Source organism: Pogoniulus pusillus, chromosome 32 (genome assembly GCF_015220805.1).
Source record: "Pogoniulus pusillus isolate bPogPus1 chromosome 32, bPogPus1.pri, whole genome shotgun sequence".
NCBI lineage: Eukaryota > Metazoa > Chordata > Aves > Piciformes > Lybiidae > Pogoniulus > Pogoniulus pusillus.
This window is the reverse complement of record NC_087295.1, coordinates 11537525-11561136: the sequence shown is the minus strand read 5'-3', so window position 1 is coordinate 11561136 and position 23612 is coordinate 11537525. Positions and strand designations below refer to the sequence as shown.

Below are 23612 nucleotides of genomic sequence, written 5' to 3'. Positions count from 1 at the left end.
GGATTAGGGCAATCCTTGATAGCAGTGCAGGCTGGGGGCTGATGAGATTGAGAGAAGCCCTATGGAAAGGGATTTGGGAGTGCTGGTGGTTGAGAAGCTGGACATAAACCAGTGATGTGCACTTGCAGCCTAGAAGGCTGATGGCATCCCAGGCAGCTCCAGAAAGAAGCATGACCAGCAGGTCAACAGAGGTGATTCTGCTGCTCTGCTCTGCTGAGACCCCACCTGGAGTACTGCACCCAGATCTGCAGCCCCCATTACAAGAGGGATGTGGAGATGCTGGAGTGTGTCCAGAGCAGGGCCAGGAGGATGCTCAGAGGGCTGCAGCTGCTCTGCTGTGAGCACAGACTGAAAGAGTTGGGGCTGTGCAGGCTGGAGCAGAGGAGGCTCCCAGGTGACCTTCTTGTGGCCTTCCAGGATCTGAAGGGGGTCTACAAAAAAGCTGGGGAGGGACTTTTTAGGCTGCCAGGGAGTGCCAGGAGTGGGGGGAATGGAGCAAAGCTGGAGATGGGGAGAGTCAGACTGGATGTGAGGAGGAAGTTGTTGAGCCTGAGAGTGGTGAGAGGCTGGAATGGGTTGCCCAGGGAGGTGGTTGAGGCCAGGCTGGCTGAGGCTGTGTGCAGCCTGCTCTAGGGTAGGGTGTCCCTGGGCATGGCAGGGGGGTTGGAACTGGCTGCTCCTTGTGCTCCCTTCCCGCCCTGACTGATTCTATGATTCTATGAGTGGCAGAGTCACACCATACCTTGACAAACACTCCTGTTGAAGCCTCTCCAATTTCAGTTCTTTGCCTCTGATTCCTACCCAAGTGTTGCCCTCTCTTCACTCGTATTGACTCAACAATTCATGTGGCTGCTGAACAAACCCTCCTGCAGACCTGATTCAGTTGAAATGTTGTGTTTAAATCTAAGTGTTCATTTTCTGGCTTGCTCAGACAGAGATATTTTTTTCCCCTGACCTAGTTTGATTAAGAGAATTGTAAGCACTTAAGCTCTCACAGTAGAGAAGACTGAGTTGAGGTGGAAATGAGTGACCAGGGGCCACTGATGCAGCAGACAGATGATGGCTTAGCTTTTGCAGCTAAGACTGACACCAGATAACATTTGAGGAAAGCAGCTGAACTGGTGGTAGCAGTTGATGGGAGTTTTCTCTCTGGATTTAAACATCCTTTAATGATACAGAAATGCAACATATGGAATAACAAACCTGAATGTAAATTGGAAAGCAGGGATAAGTATTTTCAGGCATTTGTTGGTTAAAAATAGGTCGAACTGCACTGGTAACTCAAAATACCACCAATAGAAGAGTTAAAAAACCCAGACTAGAGTGTAGTAGTCCTGTCTGTATCTCCAAGCCTAGCTCTGTACAAGAGTCAATGAACTGCAGGTGGGTTTATAGTGCAATGTGATTAATAAACCTTGTTTATATCACTCATGTTTCAACAAGGCCAGGTTCTGGGTCCTACACTTGGGTCACAACAACCCCATGAGCACTCCAGGATTGGGGTAGAGTGGATGGAAACTGCCCAGCAGAGAAAGACTTGGGGTGGTGGTTGACAGCTGGCTGAGGATGAGCCAGCAGTGTGGCCAGGTGGGACCACCAGCATCCTGGCCTCCATCAGGAATAATGTAGCCAGCAGGACCAGGGCAGTGGTTGTCCCCATAGACTCAGCACTGGCAAGGCTGCACCTTGAATCCTGTGTTCAGTTGAACTGCTGACAAAGTATGCCTTGACTTCCTCTGTAAGCAGTGGCATCAGATTTGCTAATGTTTAGGTGTCTCTTGCAGGATAATCATGGGTCAAACAGGGAAGAAGTCTGAGAAGGGACCAATCTGCTGGCGAAAACGTGTGAAATCAGAGTACATGAGGCTGAGGCAGCTCAAGAGGTTCCGCCGTGCAGATGAAGTCAAGGTATGCCACCTCTTGGTGCTGGGGCTTAAAAGGGTGATGCAAGACTTGGTTTTCTTCTTCAGTGTGAGTTGTCCTGCAGTAAGAACCAACCTGTTGAAAACTTCTCTTAACTCTGTGAGTTTAGAAACAGGTTTGATACTTTTATGTCTCATTGGATCATAGAATTGTTTTGGTTGGTTCCCTGTCCAAGTGCCCTGTCCACACGTATCTTGAACACCTCCAGGGTTAGAGACTCCACCACCTCCCTTGTGCCAATGCCTGACCTCTCATGCAGCAAAGAAATTTCTCCCAATAGCCAAGCTAAACCTCCCCTGGCACAATCTCTGGCCATTTCATAGAATCATCAAATCAAGCAGGTTGGAAGAGACCTCCAAGCTCATCCAGTCCAACCTAGCACCCAGCCCTAGCCAGTCAACCAGACCATGGCACTAAGTGCCCCATCCAGTCTCTCATGAACACCTCCAGGGATGGTGCCTCCACCACCTCCCTGGGCAGCCCATTCCAATGCCAATCACTTTCTCTGGGAAGATCTTCCTCCTAACATCCAGCTTATACTTCCCCCAGCACAACTTGAGACTGTGTCCCCTTGTTCTATTGCTGGTTGTCTGGGAGAAGAGACCAACCCCACATGGCTACAACCTCCCTTCAGGTAGTTGTAGACAGCAATGAGGTCACCCCTGAGCCTCCTCCTCTCCAAGCTAAACAACCCCAGCTCCCTATGGAGAAGAGACCAACCCCCACCTGGCTACAACCTCCCTTCAGGTAGTTGTAGACAGCAATGAGGTCACCCCTGAGCCTCCTCCTCTCCAGGCTAAAGAACCCCAGCTCCCTATGGAGAAGAGACCACCCCCCACCTAACTCCAGCTTCCTTTGAGGGAGTTGCAGAGAGCATTGAATTCTCCCTTCACCCTCCTCTCCTCCATGCAAGTTAAGCACCAGAAGATAGTGTGGGAGAGCGAAAGTGGCGAATTCTTCAGCCACGTACTCTTTCCTAATTCCATTTAGCATTTAATTCCATGCTAAACCCCTGAGCTTCTAACCACGAGAACGTGGCTTGAGTTAAAGGGATAATGAACTGTTCTAAGCCTGCCATGGAACTAAAATGTGACTGGTTGAGTTGTGAGCACTCGATCCTGTCTGCACGTTACGTAGCTCATCGTTAAGCGTTACAGATGCTAGCAGGCGACCTCGCAGCGTTTGATTTGCTTTGTAACTTCTACACTTGTGGCTTGGTTTTTAGAGTATGTTTAACTCTAACCGTCAGAAGATACTGGAGAGAACAGAAATCTTAAATCAAGAGTGGAAACAACGTAGGATACAGCCTGTTCACATCATGACTTCTGTGAGCTCATTGCGCGGGACCAGGGAGGTTGGTTAACATGCGTTGTGGTAATTCCCCTTGCGAGGTCGTTAGCACGCTTTTGGTTTTAACCCTGGAAAGCTGCCTGTTCTTGGTTCTGGGTTTTTTGTCTTTTTCAGTGTGGGGTGACTGCAGATATTTAGTAGGAGTCCTTGAAAGAGTTTATTTACTGCTCATTTTGAGCGTGTCGCTTTTGGAACGCGATAAATGCGCAGCAGGCTACCTAGCTTCGAATGACACACGCAACAGTGAGGCTCCTTTGCTGCTGTCAGCAGCCTTCATCAAACTGGTTTTGTATCCCTCATGTTGGGGATTTATATTACTGTGCTAATTTGAAGCAGGGTAGAATGTTTTGGTGAGAAGAACTAGATTGCAGGCTGTGGAAAGAAAACAAGGGTGATGTCTGCTGCACTCATAGGCTTGCTGAGATGTACAGGAACAAGAAATAAAAACACAGATAAGCACTCTCACTCGAGCTGCTGGCTGAGCTGCATCTCACTCTCTAACCTCACCCTCCATTTTGGACTATTCCACTTTGCTTCCTAAGCTCCTGGCTGAACCTCCATTCTTGCTTGGCACTGGGGTAAGGTTGAGAGGAGTAGGGGGGAGGTGAAGGGGTGGTTGAGAGCCCCTTCTGGGGTCTCAGGTTTCTGGGAGGGCTGCTGTGTTTCTGTATTAACTTTTACCTTGCCTATTTCTATCTATAACTGTATATACTCTTAACTGTCTGCTTGTATATTGTGCCAGCTGTAAATAATAAGCTTCATTCATATTTCCAGAGCTGGCTGAGTCTAGTCAGGGTGATTTCCAAAATGTGGGGGGGGCAGGGAACACCCAAACCATCACAATTACTCCTATTAGAGTTGATCCCTGCAGGGGTACAAATGAGTTGTTAACTTTGTTTCTTACTGAGCTAAAGCACATGAAAGCTGTCAACTCATTGACTTGACCAAGTTGTCTTTATATTAATTGAACTCACTTAACCACAGAGGTTCTTAAAGGAGTTAGCTGAGATCACAGTATCACCAAGGTTGGAAGAGACCTCCAAGATCATCCAGTCCAACCTAGCACCCAGCCCTAGCCAGTCAACCAGACCATGGCACTAAGTGCCTCATCCAGGCTTTTCTTGAAGACCTCCAGGGATGGTGACTCCACCACCTCCCTGGGCAGCCCATTCCAAAAGTCTTTTCCAACCAAAGTAATTCTCTGATTCTCTTCCCAGCTTGGATCTGTGCTTGAGATTGCCCTGGCCCACATGCAGGTCCTTGCACTTGGCCTTGTTGAACTTCCTGAGGCTGGCCTGTGCTCACTTCTTAATCCTGTCCAGGTCTCTCTGGCTGGCATCTCTTTCCTCCAGTGTATCAACTGCACCACACAGTCTTGCTGAGGGCACCTCAGTCCCACAGTCCATGTCTGACAAAGATGCTAAGCAGCAGTTCCAGCACCCCATACCCTAAGGAACACCACTTGTTACTGGTCTCCACTTAGACTTCGACTATCACTCTTTGAGTACAGTACAGTCACGATCCCAAAAGTGAGCTCCTTTCAGTAGGATGAGAGGGAAAAGACTTTCCTATGAACAGGTTAAAACCAAAACACAACACTTGCTCTTCAACTTCCCAGACTTTCCTTTTCCATCTGGGGAGCTTGCAGAGGGTGTGTGTGCCCTAGAGGTGTGTTTGTCTGTCTGCATCTTCAAACTCAAAGGGCCTTTAAGTGTGTTTTGAAACATGACTGAATAGGTAGCCACCCACCTACAGCTCTGATAGGGAACTTCTGGTAATGGTGAACATGGGTACACATCCAGTGTAGGTGTTTTTGTTAGTAAAAGATATTTTTGATGGTTTGTTTGAGCTTGATTCACTCAATTTCAGATGCTAATTTCCTGTCTGAATTGACAGAGCACACTAATTGCTAAATTCAAATCCAATCTCTGCCTCCTGAATCAGATCTCTAATGTTTGATTTAAGATTGCTGTAATTTATTAGTGAGAGAAGTGAGACAAAGCAATGATGAGGCTTTTAAAAGATCACTTTAAAAATCTGTCTTGCCTGACATGTTAAATTCCTTTGGAGCTGCACAGGACACTGGCTAGAAGTTTAGTGACCTGATGGAAAGGTTTTGAAGAGAGCCTTTATGTGCCTAGTGAGGTTTCCTCCTCTGATCCAGCCAGAATCAACCAGAGAGCACAAAACAATCCTGTGCTAGGCTCAAGCTGAGCTCCACACCAAAACAATCATAGAATCAACCAGGTTGGAAGAGACCTCCAAGAGGCTTCATGTGCCTAGTGAGGTTTTTCTCCTCTGATCCAGCCAGAATCAACCAGAGAGCACAAGACAATCATGTGGTGGCCTCACACTGAGCTCCACACCAAAACAATCATAGAATCAGCCAGGTTGGAAGAGACCTCCAAGCTCATCCAGTCCAACCTAGCACCCAGCCCTGCCCAATCAAACAGACCATGGCACTAAGTGCCTCATCCAGGCTTTTCTTCAACACCCCAGGAACAGTGATTCCACCACATCCCTGGGCATAAAAATGGTTTGGGTTGGAAGGGACCTTAAATGTCATCCAGTTCCAAGCCCTTGCAATGGACAGGGACACTTTCTACTAGACCAGGTTGCTTGAGGCAACAGAACTCAGAATTAATACCAAACAGTCTGAGTCAGTGTAGAATGCTAGAATAGTTTGGGTTGGAAAACTTTAAAGATCATCATTTGCTATCATCAGACTTCTAGTTCCAAAGATAAAAGTCAATATTTTCTTTCACTGTTAGCATTTTCTCCTTGGAAACACCTGAAAGCTTTGGTCAGTGGCTGCTGGCTAGAAAATGAAACATGAACCTGAAATGAGAATAAAGCTCTAGCATAGGATAGTGTCTTTGAGTATTGATACACTCAGCAGAAATCTTAATTTCATTTGGCACAGATGAAAAAGGCAAGAAATCACTCTGGCTTGTGTCACTCTGGCAGGGTGCTGTCTGTGTTTGCTGTTTGTTGCATTACTTTGTGTATTTCTTTAGAAATGTGAAGCTCTGTTCAGCTTTCCCTTCTGGAAGGGAGAAAGATCTTTTGCCTCCACTTTTTTCCTTTCAGGTAGCTGTGATAGCTGTTCTGAACTTTGTTTTAACCTGCCTCCAAATCCTCTCTGTTGCACTCTCCCTGCCTTTTGTATGTTCCTGCCTGCTTTTGTTTGTGACCTTTTTCTTTTTGTCTTCAGAATTCTTCATGCTGCTGTCTAAATATTTGAGAGAAGTCCATCTGTGTCTGTGAACTGATGCAAGAATAACCCAGTTGTCTTTTTTTTCTATAGCAAGTTTATATTCTGGAGGCTACAGAAACCTCTGAATCTCAAACTCCTTCCCCTGCCAATTGCTGTAGCTGAAAATCTCACTTGACGCATCCAGAGTTGTGTATTAAGAGTTAATGTTCATTTCTCTGTTGTAGCAGTGAGGCTTGAGGCTTGGATAAAGATAAAGAGCTGATAATGGGAAAAGGGGAAGGAATTAACAGGAGATATGGGGGGGTTTGTTTACTCAAGATGTCTTGCTGGCATGGAAGCAGGAAAATAGAAATAAAACATGGTATCTGTGCTGCTGTATTGGTCTGAAGCCAGGGGAATTCAGTTGCCTCTCTGGTGGCCTGAGTAAATCCTCAAACCTAGTGCAGCAGCAACAGGTACTGAATCAGTTTTGAGATGCCCAACATAATTTGAACCATCTGAACAAAATGCTACCACAGCCACTTAACTCCTAAGTGGAGAAAAAACCCTCACAAGCTATTAGCAGATTGTGTGACACAGGAATAATTCTTGCCTCCTCTTTTTAATTCCTGCTTAAACCTGTTCTTGTTGTTGTGCCCTAAAGACCTGATGCATTTCTCAAAGGCTGATATGGCTCATTTTGACAAACACTGAGTTTTGTGTGCTGTAGACTGTCCTCTGATTTTGGTTTTGCTTCTGCTGTTGCTGTGTGAGTTCTAACTTCAGCCTCTTGTTGCAGTGCTCCGTTACCAGCGACATAGATTTTCCCAAACAAGTCATCCCACTGAAGACTCTCAATGCTGTTGCCTCTGTGCCTATAATGTATTCCTGGTCTCCCCTTCAGCAGAATTTTATGGTAAGTTTAAACAAGTGCTGGGAGGAGAACTGGGTGCAGAAAAGGGAAATAAACTAACAAAAATCTGGTGCTGGTTACCCTCCCTGTCTTTGTGCTATTGCTAGTAAGGCAGCGATAATCACAGACTCCCAGCATGGGGTGGGTTGGAAGGGACCTCTGGAGCTCATCTGGTCCAACCCCTCCTCTAAAGCAGAAGCACCCACAGCAGGTTGCCCAGGATGACAGTGTCCAGGAGGGTTTGGAATCTCTCCAGAGAAGGAGACTCCACAACCTGTCTGGGCAGCCTGCTCTAGGGCTCCAGCACCCTCACAGCAAAGAATTTTCTCCTCATGTCTTGATGGAATCTCCTAGGTTTCAGTTCGTGGCCATTGTCACTTGTCCTGCAGCTAGACACTGAGAGGAGTCTGTCTCTATCCTCCTAACACCCTTTAGATATTGATAGCCATTAATGGTATCCCACCCTCAGTTTACTCTTCTCCAGGCTAACCAGCCCCAGGTCTTTCAGCCATTCCTTGTAAGTTGTCAAGCTTCCAGTCCCTTCAGCATCTTTGTAGCTCTCCATTAGACTCTTTCCAGTAGTTCCCTGTCTCTCTGGAACTGGGGATCCCAGAACTGGAAGCAGTGTTCCAGATGAGGCCTCAGAAATCAGAAATAGGCTCCCTCAAAGAACAGAAAGTAACTGGTTGTAAACAGAACCTCTACCCTCAGTGAACCAAAGTCACAGTATCACCAAGGTTGGAAGAGACCTCACAGATCAAGTCCAACCCTTTACCACAGAGCTCAAGGCCAGACCATGGCACCAAGTGCCACGTCCAATCCTGCCTTGAACAGCTCCAGGGACGGCGACTCCACCACCTCCCCGGGCAGCCCATTCCAGTGTCCAATGACTCTCTCAGGGAAGAACTTTCTCCTCACCTCCAGCCTAAATTTCCCCTGGCACAGCCTGAGGCTGTGTCCTCTTGTTCTGGTGCTGGCCACCTGAGAGAAGAGAGCAACCTCCTCCTGGCCACAACCACCCCTCAGGTAGTTGTAGACAGCAAAAAGGTCTCCCCTGAGCCTCCTCTTCTCCAGGCTAACCAATCCCAGCTCCCTCAGCCTCTCCTCGTAGGGCTGTGCTCAAGGCCTCTCCCCAGCCTCGTCGCCCTTATCTGGACACGCTCAAGCATCTCAACGTCCCTCCTAAACTGGGGGGCCCAGAACTGAACACAGGACTCAAGGTGTGGTCTGACCAGTGCAGAGTCTTGCTAAAACGTTACTGTAAAGAGACCCTGAGTCAGCTGAATTCAGGAGCCTGCTTGTATGGCATTTACCAAAAGTAGATCCTCTTGAAGTCATGCAATGAGTGTAAAGAGAACTGTTTTCTGAGGAATATCCATGTCCTTAAGACAATTGATCAGCATCCCTGTGGCAGAATAATAATTTCTAGGGAATGAAGAGATCATCATCCTGAAAGGGTCTCTTCACAGACTGGTCATTCTTACAGCAGCTGAGCAGCACCCTTCAGCATCATAGAATGCCAGGTTGGAAGGGACCCCAAGGATCATCTGGTCCAACCATCTGCACAGCTTCACTGTGTGCAGAACCTGCAGCGTTAGAGCGAAGCGCTGTGAATCCTCAGTTTGTTTCAGCAGATGCAGTTTGTCTGCCTGATTTTCTACTTTGCTTTCAGTGTTTGGATATCTTTTACTTCTGCAGATCCCTGAGCAGCAGGGAAGTTTACATTTCTTAACAGTAGAAGGTTCTCCTGTCCTCCAGGAAGATACAGAGTGAAAATTCTCTGATAAAACATGGGAGTATTAAATGCAATTAGTCTACCTGCAGATGAAAAAGGAAGATGGTGGAGCTCAGGTGTAAATTGTGAGGCATGTTTCTGTGCTTGTCATTTAGACAACTTGAATTTGAAGTCTTTTATCTCTGACAAAGCAGTGGTTTCCATTGCATAGTACTGTGGAAGAGAACCAAGGAAGGGAGAATGAATTTGCCCCGCGGAAGCTTCCCCACGCTAGGTAGTTCCTGTGATTCAGTAGCAGAAGCTTTGTGGAAACACCCTGGAAACCTTAGTGTTAGGAGGTAGTGTCAGTGTCTTAAGCCAATCACCACTAGTGCAGAAAAAAAACTGTTGAATCATAGAATGGTTTGGGTTGAAAGGGACCTTAAAGCCTATCTTGATTCTGACCTGCCTGCCATGAGAATGGGCACTTCCTGCTGGACCAGGTTGCTCAAAACCCCATCCAAGCCTGGCTTGGAATGCTTCCAGGGGCAGAATTTCCTGCTGATGTCTCATCTAAATCCAGCTTCTTCCAGTTTGAAGCCTTTACCCTTTGTCCTGTCACTCCATGCCATTGTGAAAAGTTCCACTCCAACTCTCCCTTCAGATACTGGAAGGCCACTCTGAGGTGTCCTCAGAGCCTTTTCTTCAGGCCTCAACTCCCCAGCCTGTCGTCATGGCAGAGATGCTCCAGCCCTCTGATCACATTCGTGGCCTCCTCTGGACCTTCTAAACCAGTCCTATGTTTTTGTGTTGGGAGCCCCCCAGAACTGGAGGCAGAGCTCCAGGTGGGGCCTCAGCAGAACAGAGCTGACATGCAGAATCCTCCCTTCCACCTGCCACCCATGCTGCTTTTGATGCAGCCCAGGACATGCTTGCCTTCTGGGCTCTAGGTTTACATTGCTGTCTCTTGTTGAGCTTCTCATCCACTGACACCCCCAAGTCCTTCTCCTCAGCACTGCTCTCTATCTGTTCTCCATCCAGTTTGTGTTTGGGGGTGTTCTCACTTAGGTTCAGGACCTTGCACTTGGCATCATTGGCATGGGCCCACCTCTCAAGCCTGTCCAAGTCACTCTGGGCAGCAAGATGAACAAAGATAGCAGGGTTTTGTTTTATTGACCTGCTAATGGTTCATGTGCCAAAGCAGTGAAGCCAGTTGGTAAACCTTGACAGCAAGACACTTGCAGGTTGTGGAAAGAGCAAAGCAGGGATGGTCACCTGACAAGGCAATTCCAAATGGTTTGATGATAACTGTTGTTACCAGGTAGAGGATGAAACTGTGTTACATAACATTCCATACATGGGAGATGAGGTGCTTGACCAGGATGGTACTTTTATTGAAGAACTGATCAAGAACTATGATGGGAAAGTGCATGGAGACAGAGGTGAGCCCAAACACTCAGGTATACTAATCACTTCTTCCTACTTAAATAATTGTTGTCAGTGTTGCTTAATTGTTACAGTAGAATCTCTAGAAACCTTAAATTGTCTGAGCATCAGAGACTTCCTTAGTTCATGGATTACTTTGTATTGCAAGGCTGCAAAGTGTGGTAGCACCGGGAAATTAAATGCATTAACTTCTTCCCTGCGACCATACATTGATTCCTCTTAAGGTCTAAGTGTAACCTTGGTCTTCATTTTCATGGTCAGAGCTTGAAATCTAATATTGTAATTTCTCTACCTCTTCTGCCTAGCAGAAAGTGGCAGGAGAAATATGCCAGGACCCTGAAAAATGACACCACTTGCAACTGTGATTTGATTTTGACGGAGCAACCTCTTGTGGGTTTTGCTTTGTTGCTTGGTGGTGGCATTTTATTTTGCTTGGGGGTTTAGTTTGCTTTGGTTTTGGAGCTTGGGGTTTGTTTCTTGTTTTTTGGTTGCTTGGTTTGGGGCTTGTTTGGGTTATTTTTTGGTGTGGCTTTTTGTTTGGTTGGGTTTTTTGGTTGTTATTTTGTTCTGTGGGTTTTTTTTTTTTGCTGGATTGGTTGTTTTGATTTGTTTGGGTGTTGGTTTTGGTTTTTTTTCCCCTCTAAGGAAATTATTGTCTGTTTAAAAACCTTTCTATAAGTCAACTCTACAAGATGGTATCCTTCTGTTGATACACCATAGCTATGTGTTATTAGGTGTAGTTTACTCTGTGTAGGAGCTGGACTAGGTGTCTTTTGGTTTGCTGAAGTCTCAGTCACCCATCAACATTCCATGTCCTCACTCAGAACTGGCTTCCACAAGCCTGAGCTTTACAGTTGCTTTTCTGGGCTCTCTGTGTCCCACTTCACAGAAACACTCCTCACCCCACCTCAAAATGGGCACTCCTTTCCTAAAGCTCATTACACTCCTGTTCATGCTGAAGTGACTGAGACAGAGAACTGCATTTGCTGAGTCCATCATGTGCCATGCATGAAGCTTCAGCCTGCAGTTCAGTAAGAAATGCTTGCCCAGTCCTATACTGCTTTGTTAATGTCCTCAGGGCAGTTGGTGTCTTTCCATTTCATCAACAACATAAAGTGTTCCACAGAGGTTATTTTTACAGGTATGCTGAGATTTGACATCCTGGACAGAAATCTGGTTGTGTCAAAATGGTGACATCTAATTTAGTATTAAATGAGGCTGATTTCACTGGCAGAGTCAGAGGATTGTGACAGCAATTGCTGTTCTTGTGGCTCCTTCAAAAGCATGGATTGCAAATAGGAGGATGTTGTGTACTGTTTGCTCTCCCAGTAACTGGTGTTCTTGAGTGACTGTAATTAAATGTAAAGGCTGTGAGTCTGTAATCCAGAGAGGCATGCCCATGTAAGAGTCAGAATTGTGAACTACCTCTGGAATTGCATTTTTGGGGGAAAAACTCATTTTAACATCTCTGTGTGTGTGTGTTAAATGAGATACTTGGCTAGTGTGTTAAATGAGATACCTGCCTAGGGATAGATCCATTGCTGCCCTTCAGGTTATGCTTTGGCTTCCAGCACCACAGTTCTACATAACTCACAGTTTAGTGAAAAGTCACAGAATTCCAGCATGAGGGAGCTTGGAAAGGACCTCTGGGGATCATCTAGTCCAAGCCTGCTGCTGAAGCAGGGTCACCCCAAGCAGGATGCCCAGAATGCTAATGTCCAGGTGGATTTGGAATCTCTTCAGAGAAGGAGACTCCACAACCTCTTTGGGCAGCCTGCTCCAGAGCTTCAGCACCCTCACAGCAAATAATTTTTTTGTGTCTCTAAGAACCACTGAAAAGAGCCCAGCTCCATCCTATCGGTCCCCACCCTTTAGCTCTTGCTGAGCATTGAGGTCCCCTCTCAGGCTGCTCTTCTCCAGGCTAGGTAGTCCTAGGGCTCTCAAGCCTCTCTTTCTCCAGTGCCTTCAGCATCTTTGTAGTCCCCACTGGACTCTCTGCAGTGGTTCCCTGTCTCTCTTGAACTGGGGAGCCCACAACAGCAGACAGTACTCCAGATGTGGCCTCACTAAGATGGAGTAGATGTGAAAGAGTCTTTCTCAACCTGCTGGTCACACTCTTAATGCACTCCAGGAGACTGTTGGCCTTCTTGGCCACAGGAGCACACTACTGGCTCATGGTTGACAGCAGTCTCCATCAGTTCCAACTCTGTTTTTCCCCTTTGCAGCAGTGCTTTAGGGATCTGTGCTGCCCTCTGAATGTCACAGCAGAGTAGAAGCCAAGAAGCAGATCTGTGCAGCTTTGTGTCTTTAGTTTGCTCTTGAGTTGTTTGTAAGATAACTTGATTCTTTTCTAGCACCCTGCCAGTGGGGTCTGTCATGGCAATGTGGATGTCCTGGAGCTACCAACCAAAAATTTCTCTTCCCTAGCTCTGCAGAGGACCTGCCAGTCCTCTAGCACCCTGCCAGTGGGGTCTGTCATGGCAATGTGGATGTCCTGGAGCTACCAACCAAAAATTTCTCTTCCCTAGCTCTGCAGAGGACAGCTTCATAGACTGTTTGCATGGCTGTCCAACCACGTTGGAATTGGGATTCTGGCATAAAACCTCTTCAGTAGCCTGGCTAGGAAGTTACTCTTATATCTTCCAAAGAAGAGATCTTTTTATCTTTACTGGTATTGAAGCACAGGGAGTCAGGGAAAGAATAACTTCACCAAGCTTCCTTCACCCTTTCCCAGCCTAAGAAACAGACACTGAGTGTTTTTTAACCTCTCCCCAGTTCATCCATGGAGACAAAGAGGGGAAAAATCCCAAGCTGTATTCCATAGATGACAACATCTGTGCCACAGTTGAATTCAGATGTAAGCAGGGCTGAAAGTACTTCACCTGCACCTCCTGCTTGCCTCTTCACTCCAGTTGTTGTTGCATTTCAGAATGTGGATTTATCAACGACGAAATCTTTGTTGAGCTGGTCAATGCGCTTGGTCAGTATAGTGATGATGAAGATGATGATGATGGAGATGATAACCCTGAGGAAAGAGATGACAAGCAAAAAGACCGGGAAGGTACCAGGATGGGTATGTCTGTCTGTATTCTGTAAACCCCAAAAAACCCTTTTTTCTTTAGTCACTCACTGCATTTGTTCACCTCTTCCTGCTTGATAGTTCCCAGGTCTATAGTAGCATCAGCCTTTCTTTTGGCATCAAGAGTTGGCCAGAGAACATGCCAGAAGGTGCTTTTGCCAGCTTCTGGTTTATCTGCCTACTGAGGCAGTCAGATGCACCCCAAATTAGTCATCTTTCTGTCTGATAAATGCTTTGGGACTTCTCAGTAATGAAAATGAAGTAGGTAGAGCTCTGCGCTGCCGTCTCCACCTGCTGGCAGAAGGGTGGCTTCTCAGAAGTTCACTAGCAGAGTTCTCTCAGCAGGAGGGATCCTGTAATGCAGGTTCTGGCTGAGATTTAGAAAGAGAACCCCCTTCTGCTTCCTCCTGGGTTTATTTTGCTGTCAGTATTTTGGTGAAGTCACCTTTTCCCTGAGGCAGCAGGGGAGAAGAAACATCATTGGGTTTGCTTTCCAAATGCTGTGCTTCTTTGGCAGAGAAAGAAAGTCACCCACCCCGAAGGTTTCCCTCAGACAAGATCTTTGAAGCCATTTCCTCCATGTTTCCAGACAAGGGTACAGCAGAAGAACTGAAAGAGAAGTAAGTATGTCTCAGGAGTTATTTCTGCATAGGTTTGTGAAGCTTGGCTCTGAGCTATTTTGTTGATGGGGAATGGTTCACCTTCCAGCCAGGTGCTGCAGCGGTTTTGCAGCTTGAAGGTTGGAATTGATGAGCTTTAGAGGTCTTTTCCAGCCTTAATGATTCTGTGAAGTGATACTTGAAGGGAACTGGCTGTGGGAACCTAGTCAGATAGCTTCACAATGTGTGTTATGTTTTTGAGGTGGTAGAATTAGGGATATGGTTTAGTGGTGGACTTGACAGCGTTGGGTTAATGGTTAAACTTGCTGAGTTTGGAGATCTTTTCCAACCTTAATGACTATGAATTAAAGCTTAATAAAAAGTCACCTCTCTGGAATTGGTGATCCTGGGCTGCATCGAGAGAACTATGGGCAGCAGGTCGAGGGAGGTGATCCTCCTTCTCTGCTCCACACTGGTGAGACCCCACCTGGAGTACTGCATCCAGTTCTGGAGCCCCTGTTACAAGAGGGATATGGATGTACTGGAAGTACAGGGGTGATCTTATTACTGTCTACAACTACCTGAGGGGGCATTGTAGCCAGGTGGGGGGTGGCCTCTTCTCCCAGGCAACCAGCAATAGAACAAGGGGACACAGTCTCAAGTTGTGCCAGGGTAGGTATAGGCTGGATATTAGGAAGAAGTTCTTCACAGAGAGAGTGATTTCCCATTGGAATGGGCTGCCCAGGGAGGTGGTGGAGGCACCGTCCTTGGGGGTCTTCAAGAAAAGCCTGGCTGAGGCACTTAGTGCCATGGTCTGGTTGATTGGATAGGGCTGGGTGATAGGTTGGACTGGATGATCTTGGAGGTCTCTTCCAACCTGGTTGATTCTATGATCTATGAAGGTGTCCAGAGAAGGGCCACAAGTATGATCAGAGGGCTGGAACACCTCTCCTGTGAGGACAGACTGAGGGAGTTGGGGCTGTTCAGTCTGGGGAAGATAAGGCTCCAAAGTGACTTTATTGTGGCCTTTCAATGTCTTAAGGGAGCCTATAAGAAAGCTGGGGAGAGACTTTTTATGCTGTCAGGTAGTGATAGGACTGGGAGGAATGGAACAAAGCCAGAAATGGGTAGCTTCAGAATGGATGTTAGGAAGAAGTTCTTCAGCATGAGGGTGATGAGACCCTGGAATGGGTTGCCCAAGGAGGTGGTGGAAGCCTCATGCCTGGAGGTGTTTAAGGCCAGGCTGGGTGAGGCCCTAGACAACCTGATCTAGTGTGAGGTGTCCCTGCCCGTGGCAGGGGGGTTGGATCTAGATGATCCTTGTGTTGCCTTCCAACCCTGACTGATTCTATGAAACCCCAAATCCCTGCCTGTGGCGAGGCCATGATTCTATATATGAGGAGGTGATGGTCCAGGAAAAAAATGCATTCTTTGCTAACCAATGTTATACTTGTGTGAATGAGCAAGGAATTCATACCTTGTCATGTTACTGACACAGTGACCTTTCTACCTGGCACCTCCTTCTTACATCTCTTCTACTTTGTCACCCAAAACGCAGAGTGGTGCTGCAATCAAAGCCACCTTTTTGTTGTTATGATTCTTAAACTGAAGAAATAACCCCTATTTCTTTCTTCTCAGATACAAAGAACTCACTGAGCAGCAGCTTCCTGGAGCTCTTCCTCCTGAATGCACACCAAACATAGATGGACCAAATGCCAAATCTGTTCAGAGGGAGCAGAGCCTGCACTCCTTTCACACACTCTTCTGCAGACGCTGTTTCAAGTACGACTGCTTCCTACATCGTAAGTACAGTTGGTCTGCCTGTCTAGCTCTGATTTTCTTGCAAGCCAGGAACACTTCAGAGAATCATAGAGTCAGCCAGGGTGGAAGAGACCTCCAAGATCATCCAGGCCAACCTAGCACCCAGCTCTATCCAGTCAACCAGACCATGGCACTAAGTGCCTCATCCAGGCTTTGCTTCAACACCTCCAGGGACAGTGACTCCGCCACCACCCTGGGTAGCCCATTCCAATGTCAATCACTCTCTCTGCCAACAACTTCCTCCTAACATCCAGCCTAGACCTCCCCTGGCACAACTTGAGACTGTGTCCCCTTGTTCTGTTGCTGGTTGTCTGCAAGGGGCCATGCAGAATGAAAGAAAGGGCAGGGGGGAAAAATAAAGCAGTAATAATGCTGAAACTCATGAAAACAACTTACAGAAGCATGGAATTGTTTTGGTTGGAAAAGACCTCTAAGATCATTTCAGTCCAGCCATCAACCTATGTACAAGGTTAACTCTCCTGGGGGAGTGGTCTTGAACCTGACCCCAGGTGGTCTTGACCCCTCTCCAGGGGTGGGTGTGAACACTACCAGGTGATGGTGGTTAGCCCACTCCCACTTCCTATCTAAGATCCATAAAAGCAGAGGGATTTCCTCTTTGTCTCTCTCTCCCTGCTTGCCAGCAGTCAACCACCATCCTATTTCCTGCTGCTTTTTGTTGTGCCATCACCCAGGAGGTGGACAAGGACAAACCCATTGCCATCAAATCTGGTTGTATACTGACATGTTTTGTATCTTGTTTGCCCTTCCCTATATCTTTCTAACTTCCCTACCTCATATACCTTGTATTTATTGTTAAACCTTTCTTCTTTTAACTCCCAAATGACAGGGAGATTATTTATTTGGGTCTGCATACCTTACAACTACCTGAAGGGAGGTTGTAGCCAGATGGGAGTTGGTCTCAGGCAACCAGCAATAGAACAAGGGGACACAGTCTCAAGCTGTGCCAGGGCAGGTGTAGGCTGGATGTTAGGAGGGAGTTGTTGGCAGAGAGAGTGATTGGCATTGGAATGGGCTGCCCAGGGAGGTGGTGGAGTCACCGTGCCTGGAGGTGTTGAAGCAAAGCCTGGATGAGGCACTTAGTGCCATAGTCTGGTTGATTGGACAGGGCTGGGTGCTAAGTTGGCCTGGATGATCTTGGAGGTCTCTTCCAACCTGGCTGATTCTGTGATTCTATGAGGTAGGTGATTCTGTATGGTCCCATTGTTTATGTAGATTTGCCTTTCACAGTAATGTTTGCAGGTTGTTAGAAGTAGAACTGAAAGGGTCCACAGGCCACATTTTGGTACCTAATCCTCTGCTGAGTTCTTGCCATTGCTACCACTCCACAGCTCTGAGGCACCAGCTGTGTGAGGCTTCTTGTCTTTCAGTGCTGTGAAGGACATAGTGTTACTCACCTTGACACGTTATCAAGTGCCTGATTCAGCCAAACTCCAGACTCATGTCATTGATGGACTGCAGGACCTCAGTTCTCACACTAGCAGCATCCTCTGAGCTGAACGTGTTGTGCCTCCTTTCTCTATGCTCATAACCTCCAGATAGAAGGAAAAATGTTTCTAGTAAAAATTGGCTAAGTTCTTGTTGCTGGTGACTTCTGGTAAGTCTCTTGAAGGCAAGTGCCTGGTCCTCTGTTTGGGTAACAACAGCCCCATGAATGTTCCAGGCTTGGAGCAGAATGGCTGGAAGCTGCCCTCCAGAGGCAGGCCTGGAGTTGTTGGTCAACAGCCAGCTGAAGATGAGCCAATATGTGGCCAGGTGACCAGTAAAGCTAACAGCATCCTGGCCTGGGTCAGGAATAGTGTGGCCAGAAAGACCAGGGAGGAGACCGTCCCCTTGGACTCAGCCCTCTTGAGTACTGGATTCAGTTTAGGGCCTCTCAACCCAGGAAGGATATTGAGGTGCTGGAGTGTACCCAGAGAAAGGCAGTGAAGCTGGTGATGGGTCTGGAGAGCAGGTCTGGTGAGGAGCAGCAGAGGGACCTGCTATTGTTTATTCTGGAAAAGAGGAGGCTGAGGGAAGTCTTCAGAGCTCTCTACAATTCCCTGAGAGGAAGCTGGAGTCAGGTGGGGCTTGGTCTGTGAGAGGAAATGGTCTCCAGTTGCACCAGGGGAGCCTTAAGTTAGATATCAGGAAAATTTTCTTCCCTGCAAGAGTGTTCAGGCATTGGAACAGGCTGCCCAAGGAGAAACTGTGGACATATTTCAGTGGTGGAGTTGGTGATGATCTCAGAGATATTTCCCAACTTACTGAGCCTATGATTCCATCTGAGTTTGTTGAGAGCCTGGCTGCAACTCTTCCAGATTTGAGCTAAGGGAGCTGTGTAGAAGAGTTCTGAAGCCTTCCAGCACAACCAGGCAGGGCAGGGCAGTCTCTGAAAACATGCTGCTAGGAGGCAGGGACTGCATGGGATCTGGAGAGCTGGTAGAGCTGAGCTCTGGCCGGTTGAGTGGCTAGGAAGCTGCCATTCTCTGTGTCTTTAAGTGGCAAGTCTGGTGTCACTAGATAGGGCTGGGCTGGGTTTTCTTCTCTTTGCCATCACTTCTACTCTGGAGGAGGCAGAGGCTTGGCACACCTTGTGTTCTGGGCACTCTTGGTGTATGTTTTTCCCTCCAGCCTTAGAAATGTGATGTTTTGATCCAACAGCATTCCATGCAACTCCTAACACCTACAAACGGAAGAATACAGAGACAGCCTTAGACAACAAGCCCTGTGGACCTCACTGCTATCAGCATCTGGTAAGATAATGGCATCTGGTGGAATTCCAGGAGTGCTGGCTCCAGTGTAGCAAGCTGTGCTTAGAGCAAGGACATGATGCATCTGTCGTGTGCCCAGGTGGCCCAGAAGACCTGTGGCAGAGTGGGCTGTGTTAGAAGGGGAGTCTTTAGGAGGTTGAGAGAGGTTCTCCTCCCCTTGTGCCCTGCCCTGGTGAGGCCACTTCTGGAATACTGTGTCCAATTCTGAGCCTCTCAATTCAAGAAGGACCTCAGGGAACTGCTTGAAAGAGTCCAGCGCAGAGCCACAAGGATGGTGACAGGAGTGGAACATCTGCCTTGTGAGGGAGGGCTGGGGGAGCTGGGGCTCAGCTGGGAGAGGAGGGGACTGAGAGTGACCTCTCACAGGTTTATAAATACGTGAGGAGCAAGTGTCAGGAGGACAGAGCCAGGCTCTGCTCGGTGATGTCCAGCAGGTGCAAGCTGGAGCATGGGAGCTTCCATGTGAGCATAGCAACAACGTTTCTGCTGTGAGGGTGGCAGAGCACTGGAACAGGCTGCCCACAGAGGTTGTGGAGTCTCCTTCTCTGGAGACATTCAAAACCTGCCTGGATGCATTCCTGTGTGACCTACTCTAGGTGATCCTGCTCTGCCAGGGGGTTGGACTGGATGATGGATGACCCCTAACATTCTGTGCTTCTGTGAAATTACACTCTCCAGAAAGTCAGTTGAAGATGAAAGACTTCACAGAGAAAGCACAACCATAATGACACTCCTCTGCCCATTAAATAAGCTCCCACTGGTCAGGCACTGGAACAGGTTGCCCAGGGAGGTGGGCAAGTGATACTGCACTTGTGAGCCCTATGTGCTCAAACATGTCAAATTCCAGTCATCAAATCAAAGTCTGAAGTAGAAATAATTTGTAGCTCTTCTAGATGTAGCCTGAGAGATGTGTAGGAAAGAAAGATGATCCTGGGCTGTGTCAAAAGCAGCATGCTCAGCAGGTTGAGGGAGGTGATTCTGCCTCTCTATTCCACTCTCCTGAGATCCTACCTGGACTACTGTGTCCAATTCTGGAAGCCCCAGGACGAGATGATACCAAACTGTTAGAGTGGGTCCAGAGAAGGCCATGAAGATGATCAGAGGGCTGGAGCATGAGGATAGGCTGAGTTGGAGGGAAAGCTCTGGAGAGACCTTAGAGCAGCCTTCCAGTATTTGAAGGGGGCTCTCCTGTAGGAGAGCTGGAGAGGGCCTTTTGACAAAGGCATGGAGTGCAGGATGAGGGTAATGGCTTTGAACTGGAAGAATCTGGACTGACATGAGACACTGGGAGGAAATTCTTCCCCATGAAGGTGGTGAGGCACTGGAACAGGTTGCCCAGAGAAGTTGTGGAGGCTTCAAGTCTGGAGGTGTTGGACAGCAGGTTGGATGGGGTCTTGAGCAACCCGAGCTAGTGAAAGGTGTCCCTGCCATGGACTAGATGATCATTGAGGTCCCTCCCAGCCCAAACCTGTGGTTTGTGGGGTAGTGCAAGGTTAGCGAGAGGTATGCAGGCAGAGCATGCTCTCCACCTAGTGCCTGACCACAGGTAAAAACACACTGTCATCCTTCTGCTGACGACGCTGCTGCCTTGTGTCCAGGAAGGGGCAAAGGAGTTCGCAGCTGCCTTGACTGCTGAGCGCATCAAGACACCGCCAAAGCGCCCTGGTGGCCGCCGGAGGGGAAGGCTTCCAAATAACACCAGCAGACCCAGCACCCCAACAATTAATGTCTTGGAGTCTAAGGACACAGACAGCGACAGGGAAGCTGGAACTGAAACTGGAGGAGAGAACAACGACAAGGAAGAAGAGGAGAAGAAGGATGAAACGTCCAGTTCATCCGGTAAGGCCAGGCGGTGCTGCTTTGGGCAGGTAGCTGCAGTGCCTGAGGGGACAGCAGAAACCCAAACCCCAGAGCAGTCAGATCCTGGCAGCCATGTGTTGGAATGTTGGGAATGGAGTGAAAGCCAGAGTGTTGCTGTGGGTTACATCAGACAGAGCCCTGGAGGGAGATTTCCACATTGTCTGCATGTCTGTGTAAAGAGCAGATCTAGCAAGCAAAGAGGCTCTGCCACACTTCTGTGACCTAATTCTTCCCTTCTTTAAGAGGGATGTGATAAAGTTAGAGGCTGACCTGCTGGGAAACTGCTCCATGCAGAAGGACTTGGTGATGCTGGTGGAGAAGTTCACCATAAGGCAGCAGTGTGCTCTGGTGGCCAAGAAGGCAAATGGTCTCCTGGGGTGCATTGAAAGGACTGTGGCCAGCAGATCAAGGGAGGTTCTCCTACCTCTGCTCTGCCCTAGTCAGGCCACGTCTGGAGTATTGTGTCCAGCTGTGGGCTTCCCACTTCAAGACAGAACCATTGGAGAGAGTTCAGTGAAGGCTCCAAAGATGCTGAAGTGACTGAAGCATCTCTGTGAGATGGAAAGGCTGAGAGCTCTGGGGCTGTTTAACTTGGAGAAGAGAAGCCTGAGAGGAGATCTCAATGCTCAGCAAGAGCTAAAGGGATGGGGGACAAGAGGATGGGGCTGGGCTCTTCAGTGGTGCCCAGCAACAGGACAAGGGATGGTGGGCACAAATGGGAACGCAGGAGGTTCCATCTGAGCAGGAGGAGAGACTTCTTTGCTGTGAGGATGCTGGAGCCCTGAATTAAGCCACCTAGAGAGGTTGTGGAGTCTTCTTTGGAGAGATCCTGGGCAATCTGCTGTGGGTGCCCCTGCTTTAGCAGGGGAGTTGGACTGGATGACCTTATTGTGGCCTTCCAGTATCTGAAGGGGGACTACAAAAAAGCTGGGGAGGGACTTTTTAGGCTCTCAGGGAGTGACAGGAGTGGGGGGAATGGAGCAAAGATGGAGGTGGGGAGATTCAGAGTGGAGGTGAGGAGGAAGTTGTTGAGCATGAGAGTGCTGAGAGGCTGGAATGGGTTGCCCAGGGAGTTGGTTGAGGCCCCATGGCTGGAGGTGTTTAAGGCCAGGCTGGATGAGGCTGTAGGCAGCCTGCTCTAGGGTAGGGTGTCCCTGGGCATGACAGGGGGGTTGGAACTGGCTGATCCTTGTGGTCCCTTCTAACCCTGACTGATTCTGTGACCTCCAGATGTCCCTTCCAACCCCTACCATGCTGGGATTCTGTGAAAGTGCTGTTCTCTTATGAGATAGAGATGAGGAAACAACAACAAAAGCCTGGGCCTTTTTTGACTGCAGTTGATAATTTGACAGTTTATGGTCTGTGTAGCCCCCCTGAATCAGCCTCAGACTGACCCAGGCTCTCAATTGCTTTTCACAGAAGCCAATTCTAGGTGTCAAACACCAATAAAGATGAAGCCAAATATTGAGCCTCCAGAGAATGTGGAGTGGAGTGGTGCAGAAGCCTCCATGTTTCGAGTTCTTATTGGCACTTACTATGACAACTTCTGTGCAATTGCCAGACTGATTGGGACCAAAACATGCAGGCAGGTAAGAAGGGAAGCTGCTTACTGAGGGTTTGACTTTTAAATCTGTAGTGTTTGACTTTTGAATCTGTAGTGTTTGACTTTTAAATCTGAAGTAGAGAGATACTGGTATTGATTAGTACAAAGGACAACGATGCCATTGTCTTGGTTTGCCCAAGAATGAATGCTGTGATCCAGAATTTGTGCCACAAACCTCTAAGAGTTGGCTTTAAAGTGTACTTTAAAATCAAATTTAGAGGAACTTTAAGAAACTGTTCTTAAATGACAATAAAGAACCCTACTGGGAAGAGCCTATGACTGGGTATGGTCTGGGAGTTGTTGGTTGGAGGAAGCCATACTAACTTAGCAAATGAGCAGCTGTCTACTGGTGAGAGATGTATTGTGGATGTATGATGGTATCTCTTGTTGTTAGGTGTATGAGTTTAGAGTAAAGGAATCTAGTATTATTGCTCCAGTCCCTGCTGAAGATGTTGATACTCCTCCCAGAAAGAAGAAAAGGAAACACAGGTAAATCTGTTGCTCAATTACCTCAGCCTAACATTAAACTGGAGATACAGGGGATCAAAACAGAAAGTCATGCAACCCTTTTCCTTTTTGCTTCCAACAACACAAATTGCAGCAAAGAAAAGAAGATGATGTTTGGTCACTTTTCTTCCTCTGTCCTTTAGTTTGTTTCCCACCCCTTTAGCAGCCAGGTTCTTGTAGGAGTCTTGCTGCAAGTAGTCAAACTAAGTTAAGATTAGAAATACTCTCACACAGCCTGCTGTGACATTCAAGGCTTTGTGGTCTCATTCTGTTTGCAGCAGTAAAGATGAAGTCTGCAAGCATCAGAATGGGATTCAATAAGGATCAAGTAGTGTTTTGGACATTAAAATTGCTGGGGTCTTCATAGTGAAGTATGTTCCATTCATAGCAGTAAGCTCAAAATGTAGCAAACCAGTGGCATTGCCTGGGTTTAATTTAAGAGAGACTGTTTGTATGTAGCAGCCCAAGTTCCATTACCAGCTAGAACTTTAACAAATGAGCTCAGCAATTTATTGTTTGAATTTGCTGCAGTGAAGAACAAATTCAAGCTGGTTTTGCTGGAGACCCAAAGTCCACCTGAAACAATTTCTGTTGAAACTTTGGTGGCTACCATCTGTCAGTGAAAGGCATTTTGCTCTGAGCATCCTGAAGGTTGAAAAGTGTGACTCTGCACTGACTGTTTTTATCCCTAGGGATAGGAGACAAAAAACTGACTGAGAATTAGCAAGAAGAGTTTGGGCTTTTTTTCCTTCTGCAAGCTACAAATACACTTTTTTGGCCATCATGTTTCCTATTTCTGCCTTTATATTTCCTTATCTCCCTCCCAAGTT

At 47.5% G+C, this 23612-nt stretch overlaps 1 protein-coding gene across 5 annotated transcripts in view; it reads left to right on the top strand.

Annotated features, from left to right (window-relative positions):
* The window catches only part of EZH2 (enhancer of zeste 2 polycomb repressive complex 2 subunit), a 43755-nt gene that overhangs the window by 11711 nt on the left and 8432 nt on the right, over nt 1-23612 (top strand). For 2 of the 5 annotated variants that reach the window (XM_064169685.1, XM_064169684.1), the window contains exons 2-12: nt 1785-1908; nt 3149-3277; nt 7269-7385; nt 10418-10556; nt 13472-13615; nt 14139-14241; nt 15859-16022; nt 18703-18794; nt 20411-20651; nt 22092-22261; nt 22670-22764. In XM_064169685.1, coding sequence (XP_064025755.1) covers nt 1792-1908; nt 3149-3277; nt 7269-7385; nt 10418-10556; nt 13472-13615; nt 14139-14241; nt 15859-16022; nt 18703-18794; nt 20411-20651; nt 22092-22261; nt 22670-22764 — 1511 coding nt within the window. In that variant the 5' untranslated portion in view covers nt 1785-1791. The remainder of the gene's footprint in view (nt 1-1784; nt 1909-3148; nt 3278-7268; nt 7386-10417; nt 10557-13471; nt 13616-14138; nt 14242-15858; nt 16023-18702; nt 18795-20410; nt 20652-22091; nt 22262-22669; nt 22765-23612) is intronic. The other 3 variants (XM_064169688.1, XM_064169687.1, XM_064169686.1) reach the window with 3 other exon arrangements.